This window comes from Alligator mississippiensis, chromosome 5 (genome assembly GCF_030867095.1).
Source record: "Alligator mississippiensis isolate rAllMis1 chromosome 5, rAllMis1, whole genome shotgun sequence".
In the NCBI taxonomy this organism is placed as follows: Eukaryota; Metazoa; Chordata; order Crocodylia; family Alligatoridae; genus Alligator; species Alligator mississippiensis.
The window spans coordinates 185,590,394-185,609,115 of NC_081828.1; the positions used below are offsets into that span (position 1 = coordinate 185,590,394).

Consider the following 18,722-nt stretch of genomic DNA (forward strand, 5'->3'; position numbering starts at 1 on the left):
TTTTTTGGATAACAGTTGTATGCTATTGAAGAAACCCTTGAAAGCAATAAGATGTGCAACCATCATCCTGTTAGTCAATACAGAAAACTGTCAAAAACAGCAGCAGTAACTTGACATCATCTCTCCTTCACCTCAATCACCTCAACGGTTTATCAACTTCAAAACTTAACCGAGACAAATGAAAAGATCTTTAACATGTCTGATTTCTATATAACCTTCTTCTTCTACTAACAAGTAAAAGTAGTAGTTTAGTTGTTTAAATTTGCCAGTTTTGCAAACTCAAAAGGGTAGAAATGGAATTTGGGTTTAATTTACACAGACAGTTCCAGGATCAGTATTTTAGTAATTCTGTTGGTGACAGGGGAGGCAAAATATAATCCACTTTGTTTCCGCTAATCCATAAGAGTTCCACAAAACCAAGTTGGAGTATTAAATTAAAAAATAAGCAGATGATCAAAAATAATAGAGGGGAATCTGTTGTACGAGGTCTCGTTTTTCCCCATAATCGCTCCTCTGGTCATAGCTATGCTAACATTATGATACTGCACAACATTCTTTTTTATAGTATTCATCTAAATGAGTCTCCTGTTATACTCTTAGGAGGGCAGAAAAGACAAGACTGCGAGTGTATAAATTTGCCAGATTTAAGTTCCTATACCAATACAAAGTTTTGAATATTTTTTAACTGTTAGGCATAGGTGGATAACAGTTGCCAGTTAAAAGGATAAAGCTACAAAGACTCAAATTTAAAAGCAAAGCACTGTATTTTCTCCATTTCCCATTAAACTTAGGCTAGAAATCAAATTTATTACACAGATACTGTACTTTTTATATACTTAAGTCAAAATTACGTTACTAAAAACAATTTAATGTAAGATAGTAGTTTCTGAACTGCAGTTCCTGAAATTCATGGAAAAGCGTATTATTTTCACCCTCCCTTTCCTGTTATTTTTGTAAAATTCATCTTGTCACTTGATAAATCAGAGTACAAATTAATATAAAAAACAAAATTACATAGTATATTAATATACAATATTCCTTTTATAAATACACATTCATGCTTACAAGAACTTTTAATTTGTTGTTATTATGATAATCTTAATAACTTTTTTGTATCCGAGGAAGGTGCTTGTTTAGACAGAAAATTCCTATAATTTGGCTAAAAGGTGTTTGACCGCAGTGTAATAAATCATTAAAAAAAATATTGAGTGCAAGTTGTATTTTTACCTGAAATAGCTGAGGCAATGCTTTTACAGTAAGACAGAACCAAATTCCAAGCTTACATGGAAGCAAGTCCTGCCACCGTGGTTTGTCCAATGCTCTACAGCAAAATAAAACCATTGTAAACATTAAAAATATTTCAGTAGCACTATACAATTTAATTGTTTATATAAGACAGAAAAATCTCCTAAAGCCTTTAAACCAGACATTTAAAAATGTTGAAGTGATAGTCAATCTAGCCTGAAAGTGTGTAAACATTAATATAAAAATATTCATTATGAATACTGGATCATTAAATCAGATCAGAAACAGACAAGATCACCTCGCTTCTAATAATCTTCATATCTTTAATCTTGTTAAACATGGGCTTTTCTTCACTTTCACATAATAAATGCCTAAGCCTTATGATCCTTCAGCTAAAAAAGCCTAACCATCACCAAAGTGTTCACATGTGCTGACAACCAGATATGAAGACTGTAGCATAAACAAACCAATACATAAAAATTAATGTCATTTGCAGTTCACTGAAGCATTACTCACTGATGTCATCAGAAAAAAAGACAGGCAGAATAGTCTCTGATCTCCATCCTGCATTGATCCAGTTCATGCCCCCACTGTGTGAACTATTTAAACCCTTTATTTCTTTCTATGAATCAATAGAAGAAATGGTGGTATCTTCTGGAGTATTCTGAATGTCACTATCTCCCTATGTTGTTTCTTAACTAAACAGCAGTGTCAATCCTTTACTAATGCTGGTTTCAAAGCTAAATCAAACAATGCTAGATATTAAAAACTATCAAAATTTCAACATGTACCAAAGCAATACATTAAAGCTTCAATGAACATGAATTTGTTAATTCACATTTTTAATAAATGTATAGCATTAAGTAAAAAAGTCATATAATACACACTTCTTTCAAAAATGTTTACAAAAAACAGATGCATCCTTTTGCATCTATATTATCCTTTATACATTCTCTATTGTACAACTACAACTGATCTACTACATAAGTATCACATTTCTTGTATACAAACCCATAACAACAAATCTCTGAATCCATATCATTAGTTTCCATAGTTAGTACAAACAGCCTCGCTAAGCTAGGAAATGTAAAAGATTGTCTTTAGGTCTGATCATACTGTACATCAGAGGTTAGTCTAAAAGGATGTGCATGTAAAACATTTTAACAGTTTCTTCGGCAACTGCAGTAGGGCTTTAACAAGTGTCAGTTAAATATAAAAAGATACCAGTGTGTGTTCCCACCTTTCATTTTTGTCAGCAGAACCAGGTTTTACTTCATCTATACTCCTGCCTCCTGTCTTTTTCTTCTTCTCTCTCTTTTTTTTGCAAAGCAGTTCATCCTTAATGTAGAGAGAACTATGGTTACAGGTTATCATTATCATGTACTCTACAAATGTTACTGGGACTCTTCTGTGAAGAATAAACATTAGAGTAGCATTTATGTAAATGTATCTAGGGTCCTACATGATTAAGTAAAATCATCTATCTTAACAATAAGTGTTGCCATGGCATCCAGTCCTTAAACACACATGAAGTCCAGCTCTGTCAGTCATGTGTATCTCCATAGCAATCAAAGTTTTCTAAGAAGAAAAGCATTCAACTTGCCTCCTTTCTTATTCATCAACTTTAATAATGTAGCTTAGAAAATAAAAAGAGTAAATAGATGCTAATGTGTGAATACTGTTCAAATTAGTTTGATTTTTTAGCATATAAATAAAAAATCTATTGCTTTCTAGTAAACTGGAAAAGAATAAAGATATATTTCAGCTTTGATTGCTTATCAAATGGACCCTAGAACATTCATCATCATGTTTAAATGGCTTATTTTTGCAAACTGACAACAGAAAACACAAGTACAGTCAAAGTATGACTACTGAACAGCTTGATCAGAGACACTCAAAATACTTCTTTAAAACAAATTTTCTAAGATCACAGTCATGACCACAGAAGGACATGTTTCCGCTTCAGTAGATGGTTGAGATGTTGTGTACCATCTTTCTAATTCTGGTAACAAGCAAAAATCCTTCTCCCTCACTAATTGGTACTATCCACAATTGACAACATTAAAAACATATTTTAAAAAAGTTACAGAGATAAAAAATACTCATCTCATTTTGACTTTGATTGTGGAACACATAGGAAACAATTATTCTCCTAGCTTTATAAAATATTTGTTACTTTCACATTAACCATTTAAAATCCCATAAAAAGCAAATTCCAAATGTAAAAAAGATGACAAGCAACAATCCCAGTAACATACAAACTTTTGCAGGAATTTCAGATAAACTAATGATTGTAGTGCATTTGATTTATTACCAATACTTACCAGCTGTTTTTCCAGGTAGATTGACCAAACCACAGCATAATGACCCACTGTGAGTATAATGAACAGGAGTAATGCCAGCTCAGCATTGCTCATTTTTCTCACCCGCCTGTAGTAGAATACAGGCTGTCGCCAATCTGGTAGTCCATTGATCAGAATATCATCATACCTACAGTAGCAAATATAACAGGCTTTCATGGAGTTTAAAATGAAATAAATCAAACCATTAATTTTAGAGAGAAATGATCAAAACCTTCCACATAAAAAAAAAGTCAGGAAAACTTCCATAAATATCAGCTATGCTTTACTTTGTCAATTGTAAAACCTGGGAATTGCAAGTCTAGAAAAAGACAGGATTCAGGGCAACATATTGTGAAAATGTATTCCATTTCCTGAAGAAAAGGTGGAAACTCTACTGTTCCTACAGCACCCTCACTTGATTCGCTTATGAAATGGCACTTGCTCTAAAATGAACATATGTTCTACCTGCCTGTCAATCAGTGATCAGGTCTCCACAGTAGAGGTGAATAACTAAGGAAAATAAATAACACGAGAAAGCAAGAAGCAACGTCTCAATTACCATGAGACTAATAAAATAAAAACTATGAGCAATGAATGGATTACCTGTTCTTGTTTTTTATACCACCACTGTCAAGAGTAAAACTTCAGTGCAATAGTAATAAGCCTTCTATGACAGTTAATTAAACACTTGCTTTGTTAGAAATCTAAGTTTATAGGGGGTAGACAATTCTGTCTTTCTTAATACAGCTTTTTCAAAAGTTATGCTGGCAATCTACTACTAAAACTTAATACAATTCTATTTTAATATAGAAACCTAGCCCTTACAAAAGTGATAAAAGTAAAAATCTGTTAGTTGCACTATTTTAATATAAGTTCATCCTTAGTCTGTTAGTCGACTTAATACTGCTTCTTTTTAAAATACTATTTACATAACCAAAGAAAAACTAAATATAAACTATCTAACCAAAAACAGTTTTTTTTCTCTTAAAAGGCAAAAAGGTACAATATAAAGCCTGAAATACTGTACATACAAGATATACAACCTGTTCATCTTAAATTGAACACAACTCATTACATATTCTAATCACACCATTTCTAGAATTAAATCTGCACTGAAAGGCCTAATTTGGTGCAACACATTGACCAAAATATTTTAATTAAAAATATTCTGAGTTAGTCGCAGGCCTAATTACAGGAATAGAAATAGGGCCTATATTGTCATGCAGGTCAGTAGAACTCAGTAGTAGGTTTTTCTCAAGTAAATTGACCGATCCAGGAATAATAGCGCAGCTGCTAAACTGCCAGTCTTGACATGTAAATCAATTTAAATGCAACAACTGCAGTAGCTACTTTGATAGTTATTAAATTGATACCTTGGAGATGTACTAAGAGATTTAAAAAAAAGGATTTATCACAGGCTACTTCATTTTTTTTTAGTGGAAAAACAATAGGTTTAAGAGCAAAATATACTTTATTCAATAAATCTAGAAATCTTGAACAAATAATCATTTATCAAAAGTCAAGGCAAGCAGAAATTAGTAGGTATAGGAAAAAGGTTTAAAGACAAGATTTTGAAATGTGCTTTATTTGGGTCCAAAATAAAATATATATTGTGAAACTATGTCTCGGTGTCAATTTTCATAATACTCATATCCATATTGTAAATTCTGATTTGCTACATGATTTTTTCTCCCTTTTCAATAAATCAATTTAAACCTAGAGGCAACAACTTATTTGTATAGGAAAACAATGCTCAGCAATTAGTTTAGGAAAAGACTATTTAAACTTAAACTACTAAAGGCAGAAAAAACTAGTTATTTCAGGATCAATCCAAGAAACCACAATCTTATTAATACTTGTTAAATCTAAAATCCACAATACATTCTTGGTTTTCTAAACAATTTTTTTCGGATATTTCTAAACATGTCAGAATATTTTTGAAAAAAAACTCAGAAGGGCAGACTATGCAAATTCAACAAAAATGTTGATAATAAAAGGGTATGCTTACTTATACATGAATTGAATGCTTCTAAAGATAAATCAGGATAAGGCAAAAAGGATGATAGTTTTCACCTATACTGTTAATTTACTAAATATATTCTCTCTCAGATACAATGGAGTAAATTAATCACTAGACAAATTTGGTGAAAAAACTTGGGGGAAAAAATTTTGACAAAAGAATGCTGCCCAATATTTATCTTCCAATACCATTATGCATTATGAGTATGAACAAAACAATCTTATCTTCAGAATATATTATCCTTTTCAGCATGTAACTGAATTTAAGATAGTAGAATCGCATGCATAAAACACTCTAAACAGAACTCTGTATTTACTAGGCTGTGTCTGCTGTACTGAACAACAGTCTCCAAGGATTAAGTCTTAGAATCAATGCTCTATTGATTTTACTATCAATGAACATTATGGCTCACACGACTGGCCATTTTAAGGGAAGATAGCTTCTATTATAACCCACTTTTTAGAATATATACTGTTAAAAGATAAATCACTGCTTTCAATGGTAATTAAGCTCTGTATTTGAAAAATAAAGATAGCATAATGATTTTTAGGGTTACAAATGTACAATGATCCCAGAGATCATATAAAGCCTTAGATAATTTTTAATCTTGTTTTCCACATTTAGGACACTGTTTAATTAGGAAGGATGCAGATTATTCATTAAAATGTTTTTTAATAAAAAAGTACATCTGTTTTAGCTATGAAGGGGAGTCAATCAAAGTATATGTAACAAGAATTATATTCAAAATTGAATTAAAACATTATTCTTATCTTTTTATATTGTTCATCTTTACATCTCTGCACTCTATCTTATCTCATCTAGCTGCACTTTTTGCCCTTTCCTCAGACTTAAGCAAGTATGCAAAATGCAGCTAGCAGAATCATAAGTATTCCCAGCAGTTCTGTATAATCAGCCACTAACAGCAGGCAATAAATAATACTAGAAAATAAATTAATCACAGCACCAGAAAATAAACTTCATAAGTCAATCTTCTGTTAAACATTTTTATTTAAAATTTAGAACCCTACTTTAAATTAAACACTTTCTAAGCGTCTTCTATCTATATAGAATGAAGTTTCTGAAGTTCTAGGGAGTTAATTAAAATGCAATAAAAATGAGTTTTTGTAGTCTATATCAGTATTATAATATACGGTTACAAAGTATAACTTTTTTAAAAATCCAGCAAAACTCATATTCCACACAATCCTTTAGAGATCTGATATATTTAATTTAAAAAGGTAAACAAATGTCAAGTAATCAGATTTTTCACTTTTGAAACTAAATATTAAAGGTTTTTCACTTTTGAAACTAAATATTAAAAATAACCATGTAGGAATCTTGCCCATAAGTTCTCAAAGACATGTAACACAGCTACCCTTCAGTACTCCACATTTTCCATATATATACACTCATGTTGATTTAGAAGGATGTCTATCTTGATCATGTTCACAAATTAAAAAGGCTAGTTTAAATGGCACTAAAATTTTAAGTTTATTAAGACACCTTGTTATATTCAAAGAACCTATCAGTGTTTAAAATAATGTATATTTCCTTTGTAGATTAAAGTCAAAGTAAAGAAACAGAAGCAAGTTTAAATTTGTGATTTTCCACAATATATCCTAGCAAGGGAAGGTATTCCAGTGCCTATGCATGACCCCAGTACCTATGCATACTGTAAAACTCTTACAGGGGAAATAATATACAAATAGATGTTTGTGCTTTTACTGTGCATACAGCATGAGTATAAAATTATTTTTGTTTAATGTACATTAAATTAACATTTGTTTTATTAAAATCAAAAAGAGATAGAGACTGAACATTTTAAACTAGTATATTCTACTGCCACACATGTACCTTACTGAATAAAGCAAACAAGTTTCTTTTATTGGTCTTGTTAAAAAGACACTAAATTGTTGTACTATAAAGTAATGTTTGTACTGCAAGATGAAGAGAATACAATTATACAATATGTTTAGCACTGTGCATTAAAACAATAAAGTTGTCTCATAAACCTACTAAAAGAAATTACCTTCACTGAAATGTTCTGAGAAGTTGTCCCTAGTATTTTCAGACAGTTACTGCCTCAAACATATGCAAGCTAACAAGATACAAGCAGAGATGGGATGGTTTACTTAGGCTGCAAATGTATTAACTTATTTCATATGGGAACTATTTAACAATAACTTGTATAGAGCAGATAATCTTCCTTCTTTAATCATTTCCAACTTTCTGAGGGCTGCCATAAGCTCCCAAACCCTCTCTACACCTGGGTCAGGATTACTGCTTGAATCCTCACCATCCTTCCTCATATATGATTGTTAAGGGGTTGGAACAGCGAGGTTGCCTCTGTTATGCGCATGCTAGATGTTTGGAAGCTTTCCCTAAGTCAACTTGCCCCATACAAGGGGTCTCATTGCAAGTGATCTTGGGTGCTTGTACGGGCGACGGGGGTTTAGTTTGGTTTAACTCTCCCTAAATTGAAACGGTGGGTTTTTAAAAACCCACCATTTCCACCCTTTTAATTTAGGGACAACTAAACTGAACTAATCCCCCATCACATGTACACAAGAGTTAGGGGGGGGCAATCCTTAGAGCCTACCTACCTCTCCCACAGTGCAGGGGGGAGCTGCTGGCGGGCCAAGTGGTCCCTGAGCTGTGGGGGACCCCATTACTTCCCTCTGCGGTGGCAGTGCCCCCTGGGTGGTACCTGTCCACTGGCACCTGGTCCAGGCAGTCCCAGGGAGCACCTCCACCACAGAGGGAAGCACTGGGCCCCACACAGCTCAGGGGCTGTGCAACCCAGCACCAGCTTGTGCAGGCAGGCTCAACTGAAGGAAAAAAAAAAAGCGGCAAGAAGCCTAATCTTCTGGCTGCTAGGGGCACCACAGCCGCAGATGGAAGCACCAGACCCCATGCAGCTCAGGCAGGTTCCGGGAAGAAAAAAGAAAGGGGAAGGAAAAAATAAGAAGAAGAAAAAAAAAGGATCAGGCTCTGTGCCACTTTTTTTTTTTTCCCTTCAGTTGAGCCTACCTGCACAAGCTGCTGCCAGGTCACACAGCCCCTGAGCTGCGCAAGGCCCAGTCCTTCACTCCGCAGTGGCAGAGCCCCCTGTTGTAAATAGCAACGCCATTAAAGCAGTGCAAAAAGGCAGTTAAGCTGCTTTAAGGGCCAATTTTGTTGTGTGTACAAAACTTGAACCCTGCTTCCTATCCTACCCCATTTGGACAATGAGCTGCTATGGAAAAGATGACAAACCAACCACGGCCTGAAAAATTTAGCAGGAAGGGGAAAATCCCCAAAACATATGAACAAAAAAAACAGCTGTGCAAAGCCAAGTGAGAGAACACTTGATCACTGAATTAAGGCTCATTCAACCTCTCCCAAGTACAAGGGGTCAATGCCTTACCTGAAATACTTCAGTCAACCCATCAAGCTCAATTGATACTTCCCATATTTCCAGTTACCACGCTTCTCCAAATTCCAAAAGAGAGAAGGATGGGGGAAACCCTACAGGGACCCTTAGCACTTTCCCCTATAGATCCTGACAAAGACCCTCATCTTTAAGTTCCCAAGAGCTACATAAATCAATTCAGAAGAAAGTTAACTAATGAATTTGAGACTGACTCATAGAAAACAGTAGTTACCAACAAGTTAATTATGCTTTAAAGGGTATGAATATCACCTCTCTTTATATATGCAAATGTCAGTTCAGTTTTTCTACTGGGCACCCAAAGGAGCAAAGGGTTCCTGAACAGGGCAGTTGTATCTTTTTTTTTTTTTTTTTTAAATAAAGTATCACACCGTTAAATCACACAGGTTAAAAAAAAAAAATCACTTTCATCTATGGAAGAGATATCCATGGATTCACATTCTGAGAGAAAATTATAAACAGACCATTTTTGATATGAGAAAAAAAAAACCTTTTAAAAGGAACCAACTTACACTTAAAAGATTAAAGGAAACCCTTAAAAGACAATAAAAGGAAATTACAACAATTTAACAATATCAGTTTCCAAAACAAGATAGAAAAAAATCAGGACAATGCTTTCAAGAATATAAGACCCAAGAACATAATAGGTGCAGGCTATTTCAACCCTAATTACATGTAAAGCAATATCCTGGTACAGAAAGCATGAGAAATTCTTAAGGAAGTCCAACTTACACACAGGAAGTTCTGGATAAAAGCAAAGTGCCAGTTATTTTAACATGAAACAATGTTACCCATAAAAGCAAATAGAGAGAAGGTTTCAGGCTAATCCATACTTTTGCAACTTTTAAAAGCAGCTATTGACATCTTAACTTCCTAACCCTCCTTGTTGGTTAAGAAATCGATTTCCTAATCTTTCCTTAATTTCCTAAGCTTCCTGAAGCCATACCAAAAATTTGTAGTGGGAAGAAGAACAGAACACATTCAGAATTTCCTATATTCTTCTAAACACCATAAGATGACAACGCAGAGAATTATAAAAGCAGAGATTATCTGTGTAAGACTTGGACTCTAACAAGGCCTTTCAAGAAAAAGGTTCTGTGAATCCTTATTTTAAAAACTGCAAGCTCAAAAATATCTTAATTTAAAAAGTCCTGTGCTGAGAGTATGACTACTTATTCTTTAGCCAAGTTAACCTGGGAACATTTAACTCAAGAGACTAAACAAATCATATGCCCAGATAGATTACTTGGCCAGACAACCAACCATAAGTTACTGCCCTTTAGGACAGTGGCTCCCAAACTTTTTGGGCCAAGAGACACCTGTTAATCATCAACATTTTTTTTTTTTTTTATAGACCACTAAAAAGTCTCATTAGCAAGCTTTTAATCAAGAACATTATGAAAGGTACCTGGGGTCCAGTATGATCTGCGGATCAGTTTGGAAACCAGTGCCTTAAGACTATCTTTCAGGTTTTTCAACAGCCGCTGGTACTTCCCTGGGCTGCTCAAGATGCAAGCCAGGACAACAGCCCACCTCTTAGGAAAAGCAAGCTATCCATATCCCTAAAAACTATACATTTACAACATTATATATCTATGCCTTTTTAAAAAAATCTCATATTATATGTAGACACCACCCAAAGGTATTAAAGGCCTATACTGTGAATCATTCAGGAAAGAATATTTAAGTTTTATGGAAAAGTCCCTGCTTATATAATAAGAAGCAACCAACAGCTGAGCAGAGAGTGCTGTACCTACATTCTTCAAGGCACAATCCTAAGTAATCAGATTGTAGCATATAACATGATCCACTAATACAAAAGCAATATAGAAAAAACAAGTACTTTCAGAGACTGCTTTAACAGGAAACAGTGACCAAGTGAAAACTGCCTTTAAAAATATTTCTTTTAGAATAAGTTTCTCTTGCAAACATGTCAAATACAGCTGCCTTTCAGGAATATATCATTTGTTTAGGCTACAAAAAATACGGTCTCAAATCATGCCTATACATCTCGTGTAACTCCTGTTTACTGTGTATAGTTCTAGTGAAGTCAGCATAATTTTTCATAACATACAAAACTAATTCTGTACACGGTTGGGAGCCTTGCATGGTTTAAAAGCTATGCAAGGTATACTCACCTCTGCCTTCTTTCTTCATCCTTCAATACTTCGTAGATAGCCACCAACTGAAACAAAAGCCCTGCATTTATTAACATATTCCAAATCTCTAAGAAATAAAAGGGATCATACTTCCAAATCTACACATTTAAAAAAAGGGCAGTTTTAGGTTTTCCCCTTGCCCCTGAATAATCCTGCTACCCTTGTAGTTTTACAATTCTTATTTTCCTGTGCTTAGATTTGTTTTTCTTTCCTGACTGGGGAAAATTAACAGACCATGCAAAGGAAAAAATGAAATCCCTACACACATGTCGTCAGATGTACAAAGCATGCAAATTTTAAAATTAAAGATTTTGCCTCTCAAATCTCTCTTGCTCTGCTGTTGCTATCTTCCTAAAATAGAATGGTCAGAAAGAAAACATAATTTTTAATGTGATGGGCATCTCTTCAATGGTCCTAACGTACCCCCATTATTAAAACCACATAGCAAATTGCCTTAATTTAGTAAACTATTGTGAAATGGCTGAGTTTGACTTGACAGTTGCATGTTATTGCCCTGTTAAGACTAAAGGGGAAAACACTCAAGACCTGAAATTTATTACTGCCTTAACTGATAAAACTTACTTAAAAAATGGTGGAACATTTTCCTAAACTTCCATTAAAAAGGTCAATGTGTGTTTACAAGCAGTGTCTTCATGTAGAGAAAATAAAATATTGATTTTCCTGTTAGCAGTATACATCTACATTTTTAAATACTTCTGTATTAAAAATATTCAAGTAGCTGAATTCTAATTTGAGATACTCTTTAGATGACATTTGTTCAGCATTAAATCCAAATAAAACAGGAATAAATTTGCCTTTTGATAAAGGCTATCAATTATTTCAGAAAATATTCTGTTGCTATCAAAACTATATTTTTATATAAGTTATGTGATTATAAAAAAAACTGCCACCCCTTCCCCTCCTCTTCCCTCCCACCCAAAGCATATTAAAGCACGTCACTTACTTGCCTGAACTGGGTTTCTGCATTTTCATCTTTGTTCTTGTCTGGGTGTAGAGTTAACGAAAGCTTACGATATGCTTTCCTAATGTCCGCAGATGAAGCATCCTGCAAAAAACACAAAGCAAACTTTGTCAGAAACAAATTGCCAGAACTTTGTTAAGATCTGAGAAGACAGCCAACCAAGTGCAGGACCTGAGGCAATGTAATTTGAGCAATCAGTCTAACAACCAAGCTATGCAGCTAGCCTGACCCACATGACTGAACAACCATTCAATCCAACTCCACTCTCATCTTAACTTCTTTCATTACCATACATTCATTACAAGAGAATTTGCCAAAACTTTCAAATACTTTCTTAAAAATTAACTAATAAATCTTCTGTGCCAATTAAAAGATCAAAAGACAAATTAAAAATTAATACATCTGTGCATCTTCAAGGAAGTCACCATTCTTTCAAATTATTATGCTCATTTTCTGAATTTCAGGCCCTTCTGCATCCAGTTTCCTTAACATTATTTACATCTAATTCAATATTTATAGGACTTTCATGCAACCTAATTCCAGTAAGTCTTAAGAACTGTCCTTTTTTGAAGTAGGTTCAGCTTGTATTTAATTTAGGACCACCATAACTAGAGCCAATATATATTTTTGGAAGATGTTAAAAAGAATACATTTGTACCCTACAAGTTTCTCTTTCATCTTTCTTATGTTTGTGAAAGAGTGCCTATAAAACAAAATATTGAATTAATTGCACATGCACAACAGACTACTGCATATATTCGAAGTATACAAAGTACAGTATGAAACGTCCAAAGAAGAGAGATTAAAAGAGGCTATAGTTATTGCCCATTACACAATATATAACAAAGCATCATGTTGTAAACCAAGAACGTGTTTCACGGCAAATACCTTGAAAGACAGTATGTCAGAATGATGCTAGATTTTCTCATATCTAAAAGGCTCTAATACAAACAAAGAACAAAAACTCCTTTATCAGTTTAACGTGCTGAGATAAGCCTGTCATGAAATTTAAAATTTCTTGGCTTTAGGATTTATTTTCCAAGTGTTTTAAGATGAGTGTATCAACAGGGATGAATTAAAAACAAAACAAATAAACAAAAACAGACCTGAATTAGCTGTTAGAGGAGCAGAACTGATACAAGACAATTAAAGCAACACTGTAATTAGTCTGCCAAGCTTTCCATTACAAACGATTATTTTAATTACAATTTTTAAGGCTTATGGCATCTTGCTATATTGCTGCACAAAAGTTATAACCAAAGACTAAATGTTCTTTGAAGGACTGATGTGCAGTTTCAGAGGGAATCTGAGGGAGAGTTCAGTTATGAAATAGAACACACAATTCTAAGATATTTGATCTAAGGTTTTAAGATAAAATTCTGTTATCCTATAAACCATACAGAGTTTTGCAGGTTAAGCAAGTAAACAACAATTGTTCTGACAATTTAGAGGAAACCTGGAAGTCGGTTTTTGAAACAAAAGAATTTTCAACTGACATACAAAGTGTGCACACCCAATGGCAAAAGTCAGTGGAAGTCTTTCTGTACAGCTGCATTTTATGGTTTTTACTTTGCTTTCTGGAAGCAAAGAAAAGAGGGAAAGGATGAAGCACTGTGACTTGCTGTTGGCATTTCAAGGATATAGGTACATTTTCACATGAAAATTTAAATAGTTAGATGGTACAGCTTATAGTTTAGCCTCACATTCTCTCTTTTGACTTCATCTGCTCATCTGTTTGGCTTATGTCTAGATTTTTAAATTTTATTTTGAAGACCCAAATGAGTTTTTCTTGTCAAAGGCCCACTGAAAACATTATAAAGCACTGCTGGAAAAATTGTCACAGTCAGCTGCTTCTAAAGTATTTCAGCAATATATGTACAGGGTTTTCACATTTAAAAGGAAAATTTAAATTAAATTATGCTCCCTCCAAAATAAAGACTATTTACTTGTGGAAGATTTCAGATCTGCTGTTTACTGCTGCTACAGCAAAATGTTTTAAAAATTCTCAAATGGGATCTCTTCCATTCCCACTAAAAATTTGTTTCTTATGCTCAGTATTAAAAACGGAAACAAGGGAATAGGAGTGTGTAGAAACTGAAAAGTAAGTTTACTTTTAAGCTTAAGTAAAACTGAGCAATAATGAAGTATGATATTATGAAATAGGATATCAAAGTTGACTTATTTACACTAAAAACTTCCTGGATAGATACGTAGGAAGTAATTTAACGACTACATTATTTACAGCTGCTGATCCAGTTAGACATTTCACCTATGTCCTGGACTTACCTTCAACACACAGCATTATTGTATTTAAGTATAATAATGGAGAATCATGGTAGCAGATATGACAACAATGGCTTCGTAGTCAAACCAGGACAAATCACATTGAGCATTGTGACAGATAATCATGATTAAACCCTCAGTGAGGAGGAAAAGAGGGAGGAAGAAGTAAGAACAGGGATGAATTATATTCAATATCCTTCCATATTTAGCTGAAATTATGGAATACAGCTTCTCTTAGACTTCACTGGTCCTAAAACAGCTGTCAGCATATCTAACTTTTCTTCACAACTTTATTCAAGCACAATGGAATTCTGTAGTACTAACAGACCCCTTGCTAGTCTGTTTAGTAAGAAGAAAGTCTCTAGGTAACATTGGACACCTCCAGAAAAGTTTCCAGCCTACTAGTCTAAGTACAGACAGTCAAAAAGCATGAAGCTGAATCAATTCCATCTTTGCAGGTTAATCTAAAATGCACAGATTGAGCCAATAAGCAAGTGAACAGATATTCACTTTTTGATTCCAGAAATGTAGCCACCTGCCTGCAGTGGCCCAGGCCACAAGCTGGGGAGGCATCAGAGCACACCTCCCTGCTTCACTGGAGCAAGTAGCATGGGCCAAGGCTAGGCCACCCAACCTGCAAGGGGGAGAGGGGTTAGTGGGGAGGTACAAAGCATCCTGGGATGTTGGGGGACTGTGAGTTAACTTGAATCTGGAGGGGAACAGGGACAGAAGTTTAATAAACAGATTTATCCTAAATCAGTTAAGTCTGATACTACACCCATCTAGATTTACCTTAAACCTATTTGGTCATTTTGAAAGTGATCTATGTGAACTGAACTTCTGTTGTGTTACAGATCTGAACCACTTTCCAATCACTTTTACCAGCCCATGTAATTTCTGTCCCTAGCCCAAGAGACAAGGGAGTCATGGAACCATATATACTTACAGGTTTGAGTTCTCCCCTCCCCACTCCTTAAAGACCAGGCTTTGAGGACTACTTGGAGGGCTTTGTTCACAATTAAATAAATATTAGGTTCTTTTCATTGCTTCTAGTTGGGGGGAAAAATTAATTAAAAAGCACATGTGAAAGTACAGATATCTAGTGGTACTCCATAAAATCAATTTACTAGATGTATCCCTGACACTGAGTTCCATGTTGACAACTGTCTTGTCACTGATGACAAACTATTGGTTTAATATTATTTCCCTCATGTGGGATCACAGCACTATTTCAACCAGTCCTCCTAACTCTAGGTAATCTGTAATCCCATAATACAGTATCATACTGCAGATAAGAAAAAGAACATACCTGATAACTAGCATTCACTTGCATGAGACAAACATATTATGCTACGTGTCCTCATATATTGGCTTAGAGACCCTGAACTTAATGAAAGCCAGCAGTCTAGGAACTGAGCTGGTCCAATTCCCTTATTAATGGCTGGATCAGTACATCAATACTGGGCTCTTCAGTGTTCTTTTACAACAAAAATGATCATGTTCAGACATTGTGTGTAAGTAATGTATTTTCCCAAATCAAGCCCTATGTAAAAAAGGAACAAGCAACATTTGCTGACTTGTTATTTATGCAAAAAAACTGCAACAGAAATTAATTAAAAAAATTGGACAGAGACCAAGAATTTAAAATCTTAGCCGCAAAAGGTGCATATTATACCATGAGAAAGTGTGAAAAACGGCAGCAAAGACTATTTAAAATAGAAAAATGTTCTCAACTTTCAGATGTTTTAAGTTTTGTAGAGTGAAAACTAATGTTTCAAATAATTCTCCCAATAACCAGATAGCAAGCTACTTCTCTCTTTCTGTTCACAGTTTTGGACATACTGCTGTGTTTATGTGAAGCAGGAATGCAATGGAGTTTCCTTGCAACAAAAGACAGCTTAGCTAAAGCATCAAGGGAAACTATGAATGTATGTTCGTATCTGCAGTTAACAATCAAATAGAATTGGCCAAATTTCCTTAGATTTTGGTTTGAGGCTGAAGTTGAGTTGGACAAAAAATGCAGGATACAAAACATTCAAGTTGTACATGCACTACACCCATCATCATCTGCACACATCCCAAATCATAAATTTGTCATTAAGCCCCGTGGCGCATATTATGTTTATGCCAAAATTAACATGCTAATCATGCCATAAAGTGGCAAAGGTGCAATACATACACCCAATTTAAGACACCATAAGGCAACCAGCCATAAAAGTGTTCCACATATAAACAAAGAAAAATGTTATGGTCCCTTAAATGGAATGTGTAGCATATCCACACATGGGGGCTGTTTGGGGGTGGATTCCTGACAATCAGCCCTGGGCAGCCTCCCATCTCCAACACGCAGTGCTGGCAATCTGGTTGGTACTGGCCTGGAGTAGCCCCAGGTCCCTAGCCAGCCTCGGGAAGGGAAGGGGGTAGGAGACAGGAGCTGAAGGGTTTCCCCCACTCGGGACTTTGCCACCTGGCAGCTCATCTTGAATCAGACCCAGAACAGCCCCAGGTCACAGCAGGGGCTCCTGGCTTTCAATTGGCTACTGTACTGCACTGGCAGGTAGAAAAGGCACAACTGGGATCTGTTCCCTGATCCCAAAAATCACACCTCCTGCCATATACAGGTAGCACAGCTAGAAGCATAACTGTTGGGGGCAGATCCCACAGCATCATTAAATGAACGTAGGGCAGGAGCACAAATTACTTCTTAGAATAAACAAGCAAAAATTAAAGAAAAATCAAAAAACAGAAAGGAGAGATAGGGAGAGTTATTATTTAACTACTTATCTTTCTTTAGGACCTCTATTTAAACTGTCCAGGAGCTGCCTGCAGTTTGCAAGCCATGGTTGAACCACCCCCTGCTACAGAATAGTGGTTCCCAAGCTATTAGACCACTATCAGCCCACAAAATTTCTTGTACCATCATGCCTTCTTATCGATTAAAAAGAAAGGTGATGGGGAAGGGGCAGATTCAATGTACAACTACTTACCATGGCCTCACAAATCTACCACTTGTCTGTGGACCAGTCTGGGCAAAATTATCACAGAATATATGGTGATTTTAATTTAGAAAAGGTCAGAATCCTCAGGGGTTTCAGACTCACAAAACAGATTAAAACATCTGCATCCATGATGCATTTCATCTTAATTGTTTTATCTAAAGTCTGAATTTCAGAGGCTTCACTGCATGGTCTGCTACATACGTGCAAATATGCACCTGAAAACACCCATATGGGAACTTTCAACCAGGAATATTTCAGCATGTATCCAAGTGGATTTTCCATGAGTAAAAACTAGAACCAGTCAGTAGAAAATAGATTCTGTCTTCCCAATATTAGTGTTTACAGTCAGTATATGCAGAGATTTATAAAACACGCACAGATGCCACCTCTCATCAAAAACAAAATTTTTCCTTACTTATTCTATTGATCTCTTCTTAGGTAAGTATTAATAAGAAACTTCTTTTAAATATCTACAGAACCATCATTAGCTAGGCAGCTTTTTTTATATCAAAAACGACTTTTCTCTATTCATTTCATTTACATTTTGCATGGAAACAAATGAGTAGATTTCACTTTTGTTTTGTTTAGAGTCATTTTCACTTTTAGATTCTCCAATATTATTACAAAAGCTACATATCTTACATTAACAATATTTGAAAAGAAGAGGCAAGGTATGGAGGAATGTGCACTTCCAAATAACTTACTTATACTTTAAAAACTTCATGGAAAATCCGTAATTTATCTTCAGTTTTATAAGTAATATGCTTTCATTCTACTATATCTGGGTAGAACCCAGATATTTTTGGGGGGTTACCTTCCTAGCACCCTTGCAAATAAGAAGGTACATCTGGGGTAAACAGAACCACAGCAAACAGCTGCAGGAGACTGCTGAGGTGCTCCAGCTGTTTGCTACAGCTTTTATTTCAAAAGGCTCTGCTTCTCCAACCAGCTGCAGGGAACCACTGAGGAGCTCCTGCTGAGTGGAGAAGCAGAACCCTTTGAAGTAAAGAGTTGCAGCAAGCTGCTCAGCAGCTCCTAATTCAGTTATCCTCTGTGAACTAAGCAAGTTTCAAACCATCCCCATACAAATGATCCACAGTCCTAGTGTACTTAAAATTAAGAAGTCAAATCTAGCCTCCTGCCTTCTCCCTAAACTATGAGATTATTCTCTCCTCTATTCTCTTATCTCTTTTAAAGTACTGCTCATTAAATTCAACATACACCTTGGAGTTTCATTTTTCACTAGCAAACCAAATATGCTT

The 18,722-nt window shown here is 35.1% G+C and overlaps 1 protein-coding gene across 1 annotated transcript in view; it reads right to left on the reverse strand.

Moving 5' to 3' along the window:
* DNAJC1 (DnaJ heat shock protein family (Hsp40) member C1) overlaps positions 1 to 18,722 on the reverse strand; it is a 203,254-nt gene that overhangs the window by 107,107 nt on the left and 77,425 nt on the right. The window contains exons 2-6 of the mRNA XM_014608954.3: positions 12,161 to 12,262; positions 11,176 to 11,222; positions 3,570 to 3,735; positions 2,486 to 2,583; positions 1,228 to 1,321 (exon numbers count right to left, since the gene is read on the reverse strand). Coding sequence (XP_014464440.1) covers positions 1,228 to 1,321; positions 2,486 to 2,583; positions 3,570 to 3,735; positions 11,176 to 11,222; positions 12,161 to 12,262 — 507 coding nt within the window. The remainder of the gene's footprint in view (positions 1 to 1,227; positions 1,322 to 2,485; positions 2,584 to 3,569; positions 3,736 to 11,175; positions 11,223 to 12,160; positions 12,263 to 18,722) is intronic.